This window comes from Frankliniella occidentalis, unplaced genomic scaffold, assembly GCF_000697945.3.
Source record: "Frankliniella occidentalis isolate FOCC.00 unplaced genomic scaffold, Focc_3.1 Scaffold19, whole genome shotgun sequence".
Classification (NCBI taxonomy): domain Eukaryota; kingdom Metazoa; phylum Arthropoda; class Insecta; order Thysanoptera; family Thripidae; genus Frankliniella; species Frankliniella occidentalis.
Window position 1 is genome coordinate 1,682,099 of NW_026267149.1, and position 7,115 is coordinate 1,689,213.

General features: G+C 58.2%; 4 protein-coding genes across 10 annotated transcripts in view; 2 read left to right on the forward strand and 2 right to left on the reverse strand.

Annotated features, from left to right (window-relative positions):
• Positions 1-7,115, reverse strand: part of LOC113207075 (microtubule-associated protein RP/EB family member 1) — a 389,806-nt gene that overhangs the window by 39,330 nt on the left and 343,361 nt on the right. The gene's annotated exons all lie outside the window — the stretch shown is intronic.
• Positions 1-7,115, reverse strand: part of LOC113207079 (minor histocompatibility antigen H13) — a 12,176-nt gene that overhangs the window by 1,400 nt on the left and 3,661 nt on the right. The window lies entirely within an intron of this gene.
• On the forward strand, positions 536-2,825 carry LOC113207089 (uncharacterized protein DDB_G0271670). Its single transcript, XM_026423472.2, has 2 exons — positions 536-699; positions 1,667-2,825. The coding sequence occupies exons 1-2, from the start codon at positions 649-651 to the stop codon at positions 2,627-2,629; spliced, it is 1,014 nt and encodes a 337-aa protein (XP_026279257.2). The 5' UTR covers positions 536-648; the 3' UTR covers positions 2,630-2,825.
• LOC113207078 (uncharacterized) lies at positions 3,934-7,009 on the forward strand (the record flags this gene model as incomplete). Its single annotated transcript, XM_052264464.1, is given in 7 exon segments — positions 3,934-4,097; positions 5,029-5,090; positions 5,204-5,292; positions 5,395-5,541; positions 5,639-5,949; positions 6,039-6,161; positions 6,239-7,009. Coding segments are annotated over 7 exon segments (1,549 nt in total), but the record flags the coding sequence as incomplete, so codon positions are not given.

Genomic DNA, 7,115 nt, shown 5'->3' on the forward strand with positions numbered 1-7,115 from the left:
CCGACCTGCCCTCTCTCTCCCCGTCTCTGTCGCACGCTCGAGCGAGGCCGCGGGCGCGAGCGAGAGGACGCGACACGCGACCAGCCGAGGCAAAGAGCAAACACAAGACACCTGTACACTTAAAACCACGTCGATTTTCTTTTCGGGAAACGTCATAGCTTTGTTGCAAAAGGGTTTAGTACATAAAAACATAACCCACAAAGTAAAAAGACTGCATAAGTGCATATGTATGTACACTAGGTGGCTGACTCATCCCGCGCACTTTCGTAGTTAAACCGTACCGCATGCACACGTGCAGGCTGGTTGCCTACTCGCACGGGGCCAGAAGGAGCCGTGGGCAGCGAGGATAGGCAAACTTGGTCAAACTACGAAAGTGCGTTCTCTTATAGTCCTTTAGGGCCATGACATTGAAGGAAGCACCTCTCCTTTCCGTCTGGTTTTGCGTGCAAACTTCACGCCACGTTTAAGACAGCTGAACTGCGTCCGAATGATTGTACCACCATAGGCCCAGACCCGCTGCAAAACAAGCAGCTGTGTTTTCGAACACAGCTGTACGAACACTTGCGGCAAGGCGTGTGGATGGCAAATGCTATAAATTTATTCGACGCTCGCCCTCAGTGCGCAGTGTTTTAATTGCCTTCGAACGAAATGGCTGCTAAATTCGCGTTTGTACTGCTCGCCGGCCTGCTCGCCTTCCAGGTCAGAGAAACCCCTAAATGGAACCCCAAGTTTGGAAGAATATGACCACTATCTGGTCATCACATTCCACCCTTTCCGGAATAGGGTTTGATATTTTTTTGGCGATTGATCGTCTGCATTTTCTGAACAAGTGTGGGACTGGCGTCATATTAATTTGGTTAGAATGACAAGAGGATACCATTGTAATCATGCATTCGTGGATTAGATTACGAAACTGTTTGCTATCAAGACGCTGTCAAGAGCGATCATCTTGACAACTGGTACGAGATGTCTGAGACACTGTCTTTTTGTTATCATTTTTTCTGCTAGTCTACCTCTTGTGTGTTTTTTGTAAAAAAAAACAACAACAAGAAGATGGTGTCAGGCGCGGATTAATGAGGTCCGGTAGCGATGCATTGTCGGTTGCCTGCATACAGGTTTTTTGTGGCCCAAATTGCCTACCTTTGAGGCGGCTCACTAGAGACCACAGGGGATACGATCGCCCCATCCACCCCCGCTTAACCCCCGCCCATTGCATTCTGCCTATTGTGAAATTTAAGGGCTGGTTCAGGGGTCGCAAACTCGCGGCTCCCGAGCCAGGCGCGGCTCGCCTAGCCCGGTAGCGCGGCTCGCCGAGAGCCGCGCACCTCTTGCGTTCGGCTGGAGCCGAGGTTCCCGAGAGCCACGCTCGGGTTGTGTCTGTCTTTGTCTCACTCACTGAGAGCCTTTAGGAGTGACAAAGACAGACACACAGGCCGGCGGACGACGCGACTAGCTCTGTCTCTCTCACTCTCTTGTCGAAGAGCTCGAAGAGCGTGTGGCCTATGCAGGCGCGGCTTGGCGGATAGCTCGAGTTTGCGACCCCTGGGCTGGTTAATAAAGGGAAAAGGGCGAGGAGGGTGGGCGGTTTACCTCATGGTAGATACAGTCTTGGGGCTGTGTAAAACTTATCACGCATTTTAATAAAAAATTGTTTTGTTTTCTGTAGGCGGTGTGCGCCGAGTCCTCGTCCGAGGACAGCAGCAGCGCCAGCAGCGAAGAGCAGAACCAGCTGGCCAACAGGTGGCCTTCCCTTGGACGCTTGTTCAGCTCCAACAACAGGAACACCCAGCAGCAGCAGCAGCAGCAGCAGCGGGGCAACCAGGGTAGGGGTGCCAGCTTCGGCTGGACCGCCAGCAGCGCCAGGAACGGCCAGCAGGAGCAGCAGGGCAGCAGCAAGAACGCCCCTCAGCAAGCCAGTCTGAGCGTCAACGTCAACGGCAGGAACGCCCAGCAGCAGCAGCAGGGCAGCAGCCGGAACCCTCAGCAAGCCAGTCTCAGCGTGAACGCCAATGGCAGGAGCGGCCCCCAGCAGCAGCAGGGAGGAAACAAGAACGCGCAACTGCAGGTGCAGGGAGGTAACAGGAACGCCCCTCAGCAGCAGAAGCAGCAGCAGCAGCAGGGAGGCAACAGGGGCGCCCAGCTGCAGGTGCAGTCTAAGAACAGCCAACAGCAGGCTAAGCCACAGCAGGAGAAGAGCGTTGCCCAGCAGAAGAACTCTACCCTCACCGACGTGCTGACTCTCAAGAGCCTGCACTGCGCCAGCGCCAGCGCAAACAAGATCAATGAGGCCAGCCGCAAGATCTCCGGCAACCTGAAGGGTCTGCTTCTGATCCGCGCGTCCGAGGCCTCCAAGACTTCCGGCTCTTCCTCCTCCGACATCAAGGAGGGCCCGTGGGCCGCCGCCCAGGCAGAGCTCGCCATTGCCGCCCAGCTCGCCGAGAAGGCCTCCGCCAGCCTGGAGAAGCTCCTCCAGGGTGCTGAGTCCAGCGAAGAGTCCTCCTCTTCTTCCTCCTCCTCTTCCTCCTCTTCCAGCAGCTCCAGCAGCGAGGAGGCCAGCGAGCAGAAGTCCGAGGACGTAGACGTTGACGGCGACGTCGACATCAGCGAGGACGCCTACTATGATTGGTAGAGAGTTGGAGTGTGGACCCACATTGATGCCTGGAGACACCTGCAGTCCCTCCTATGACGTGATTGCTGTCCCCTGGCATTGGCACTTGAGAAAGGCACCGGTGCTTAGTAGTTCATGATACAGTAGTACACAATGAGAGGTGCAAAACAACCATCACTGTTATCGGCAACCGGAATAAAACAACAAATTATAAGGATGCTGCTTGTTGAAGTAGCCCCAATAATTTACTACGAAACACTTTACGATGGCAAATACGTTTGACCACGATGTGGTCACTTTTCAACCCGAGATACAACTCACATTATCAAAAACTTAATTTGTCGGAGCTAATTTTAATTAGCCAGATCCAAACGCGCAAATGAAAGCTGTGCTGCGTTCTTCGTGTATGATGTCGCACGCGTCGTATACTGATTTGCGACGCTTTTCGGAGACATTATCATTTGCGTACAAGCGCCGGTCCACTGGCAGACACGTGTCGCATGCCACTCGGCAAAGTACACACATGATACACTTATCTGCCAAGAGCTTCTGATGCGTGGCGCGGCCCTTTCCTCGCTTAGCGGATGCGGCACCGCGAGGACGCGGAGCCTCCAGGCGACCTACCGCACATGACTATGTCCTGCGCCTTAGTCCTTTGTTTCTTAGAAACCGACTTATTTCTTTGCTGTGGACACTTGTTACTGTAGTCGGCCAATCACAGTCAGGTGGTCGAGTCAAGACCGACCGAAGTTCGACGTGACACGTGACACTCGTGCACACTCGTGCCGGCGCTCGAAAACGTTGCACACTGCATTCGAACCATTTTCCCGAGAACTCGAACCCCCGCGGTTTGCACGGGTTGTTTGTTGGGGGATGGACTTTGGTAATATGCTCCACAAGTGGAGCCGTGGGGTGAGTGTGTGTGTGGTGGTGGTGGTGGGGGGGGGAGCCTTGGTCAGGGGTGAATACATTACACGGAGAATCGGTCCCAGATACCACACGACCCTCTCCCTTTAGTGCGCCGTTCTGTCCTTGTCTGGCGCGCCGTCGCATCCCCTTTCGACACGCGCACCATCTCGGTCCCTCTCTTTCCCCCATCGCTCTCATGCGCTCTCACTCACTCACACAGAGAAGCCGGGCCCGTCTCTCCACCCAATCGCACCCACTCTTTGAGACAATGTACAACTCGCCTTCTTATCTCATTTTCGCGCGCGGACTCGCCAATACGGCCCCGGCGGCCGGCGGCCGAAAGGGAGAGAGAGAGAGAGAGAGATGACGAGCCACCGTCGGAACGGCTCGCCCCTGAAGAGAGACGAGGAGGGAAAGAGCCGCGGGGGGTGGTCCCGGCGGTCCGAGCGGACCAGCGGCAGGTAGCGCCAAGGACTACAAGACGCGCCGAGGAGCTCCCCGGGACGTCACTCGACCGGACAGTCAACAGACGACATGTGGACCGCTCTCTGCTTGGCGGCCCTCGTCGCCACCGCCGTGGGTAAGTGAGGGGCCGAGGGGCACTTCGCAGGAGTCGAACTTAGGGTCACAGGACCGGAAAAAACTGAAATGCACAAAGCATTTTAAAGTAGGTCACGGCACGGATCGCCGCACTGAAGGGAATTCCCCAGAACGCGACGCCATGGAGGCGTAGGGCGCGGACACACTGATCCAGCGGCCGCGACGTGCGATTCTTATTTTGTAATGATGATCGAGGAACGAAGCACGCCACAGATGATTTCTACAGGATTTATTCCCTTCCACTCTAACCTTACTGGCCACCTCTGCGAAACAGTCGCTGACGTAAGCTGGGAGGCACGGCTGCGGGGTCGGGGACCGAGAGCAGGAAGTACCGTTGAGGATGACCTCAACGCCCGAGGCAGTCGGCCGCCGACACTGACCTGGCACAAGTTCCATTGATACGTGAGATGTGCCGATGTAATATGTGAGAGGGCAATGGGCGGGGGCGGGGTGAAACGAAGGTGCATCGAGTCTCGCACGCACAGGTACAGGGTGGCCCAGACCCGCTGTACCGCATGCAGCCGTTCGGGCGGGCTTGCCTATCGTCTCCCAACACGGCGCCTGTGGTAGTGTAGGTACGTACCGGCTGTAACAGAGAATGCGCAGCAGTGTTGCGGGTTTGCCTAGCCAGTTAGCCCGTAAGGCGCCATAACCCCTGCAGCCCTGGCGGGTATGCAATCCCGCGACACTGCTGCGCATTCTCAGTTACACCCGGTACGTACTCAGACTTCGGGCGGCTTGTGCTTTTAAGGCAGTCCCTTGTGGCTGTTGCCTCGACCAGACGGTGAAAGTTCCCAGTTTTGATAAAGATATTCAGTTTCCCGTTCTTATAATAAGGAAAAGATCGTCGTTCCAGTTTCGATAAGCCGCCGCCGCCGCCGATTGATTGCCGTTTTTTGTTTTTTTTTCAGGCTCGCCCTTCGGGACGGCTTTGCACGGCAAGAGCAACGGCCTGGACGCCCACTCCTACTCGGTACGCAGCCACCTCTAGAGTATCTGCGACGATGAAGTGTGCAATGAGAGCTTGGCGCAGCGCCGGTACATTTGAGTCCTGTTTGAACCGGCCAACACCTAATCTCGTTTCAGTTGGAGGTCCGCAAGGGTTTGAGCACCCTCGGCCCGGCCGCCCTGGTCTTCGATGAGTACGCCATCTGCTCCGCCAGCATCCTCCGCGGGTAAGTCGCAGCGGCCCCGCTGGTCGCGCCCTGCGCCCTCGGCCCCGCGCCCCGCGACGCTCAGCAGCGCCCTCATCCGCACCCTTTCCTTCTGATCCGCAGGGCCAACGCCTCCGCGCTCTCCGTGCGCATCGGCAGCCGCATCTTCTTCAACCTCTTTGGCGAGAGCGTGAAGGTGTCCGAGGTCCTGCTGCACCCCGATGGCGCGGACGTGGCCGTGCTCAAGCTGCAGAAGCCCGTCACCTACAAGTAGGTCGCCGCCGGCGACGCCGACGCGGCGCCAATCATTGTAGTCCCTCCGCCCCGCCGGCCGCAGCCCAGTCACGACGAGCTTTTGTCGCCGCAGGTCCGCCAGCTCCATCGCCGTGGTTGGGCCCGAGGGCGTCGCTCCCGGCACGCGCGTCCAGGTGTCCAGCTGGAACTTCGCCTCCTTCCTGAAGGTGGCCGACGAGTGGCTGGTGCTGCCCAAGTACTGCGCGGGCCCCGGCCTGTGCGCCACGGGCGCGGCTGGCACTGGCGCCCTCGTCAGCGCCGACGGCCAGCTGGTCGGTCTGGCCGGCAGCAGCAAGGGAAATGGTACCTTGGGCGGCGTCGAGTCCGTCGTGGACCTGGCCGAGCGCTCCGTGCAGAAGTTCATTGCCGTCGCCACAAACAGAGGTGGGCATTCCCTCTGCGCAGTCTCCCTTAGAAGTTGATTTTCCCCTCATATTTTTTATGACCACTCTCTCTCTCTCTCTCTCTGACAGTGCCTCCGACACCCCCAACACCTCCGACACCTCCCCCGAGCCCTGCGACGGAGACACCGGCAACGGAGGCGCCTCCCACTGCACCCACCGTGCCTACCCCAACCAAACGCCCCAGTGGCAAGAGTAAGTGGCAACGGTCGAGCGACAATCCCCCAGCACTACGTGGCGGACCGACAAACTGATCGAACCCTTTATTGTAGCGTGTGCGATCAGCACACAGAGGGGGTTTCCCAGCCAGGAGCCCATCCTACTGCGCGAACAGGACGTCAATACCGCGGCGCTGACCTTCCGGGACCCAGATCAGGCAGACTCTATCGAGCTGGCGTCGGGCGAGCGCGTTGTCGTCGTCTGCTCGGGCAGCGGCAACTACCTCAACTTGGACAAGAAACTCCAGGAGGCCGTGGTGGAGTGCGTGGAGGACACGACCTTCCTGTTCAAGGGCCAGAAGGTGGAGTGGAGCTCACTGGGCTGCAAGACCATTGCCGCCAACTCGGCGCGCAGGGCCGGCAAGTGCGGCAACTCGGGCGAGTTCTCCAGGATCGAGATCGGCTTTCAGGCGACGAGCGGCTTCGCGGTCCAGATCGAGAACTGCTTCAACAGCGTCACCTTCGACGCCGTGTACTCGCGGATGAACATGACCCCCGCTATCGCCGGCCACGAGTCTGGCGGCAAAAGGCCCCAGTTCACGCCCGCTGGCTTCTACGAGGGCTTCGACCCCAACAACCTGTACAAGAACAAGGCCCAGAAGAAGACGGTCGGCGAGCTGCTGGGCGACGCGAGCCTCGGCAACAAGTACATCAAGGACGGGTCCAGCTCGTACTTCCTGGCGCGCGGCCACCTCTCCGCCAAGGCGGACTACATCCTGGACGCCCAGCAGCGAGCCACCTTCTACTACATCAACGTGGCGCCACAGTGGCAGACCTTCAACGCAAAGAACTGGGAGAACTTGGAGGACAGCGTGCGTCGTTGGGTGGTCAGTAGCGGCCGCTCCGTGCAGGTGAGTCCCAGACAACCGACCGTTCTGAGGCGACCGATTGGCTGCCTACCCACCCGGCGCGTCGGCACGCATTCTTAACT

Coding starts and splice junctions, on each gene's coding strand:
- LOC113207089 (XM_026423472.2), top strand. CDS start 649: ATGGCTGCTAAATTCGCGTTTGTACTGCTCGCCGGCCTGCTCGCCTTC. Junction 700..1,666: donor CCGGCCTGCTCGCCTTCCAG/GTCAGAGAAACC, acceptor TGTTTTCTGTAG/GCGGTGTGCGCCGAGTCCTC.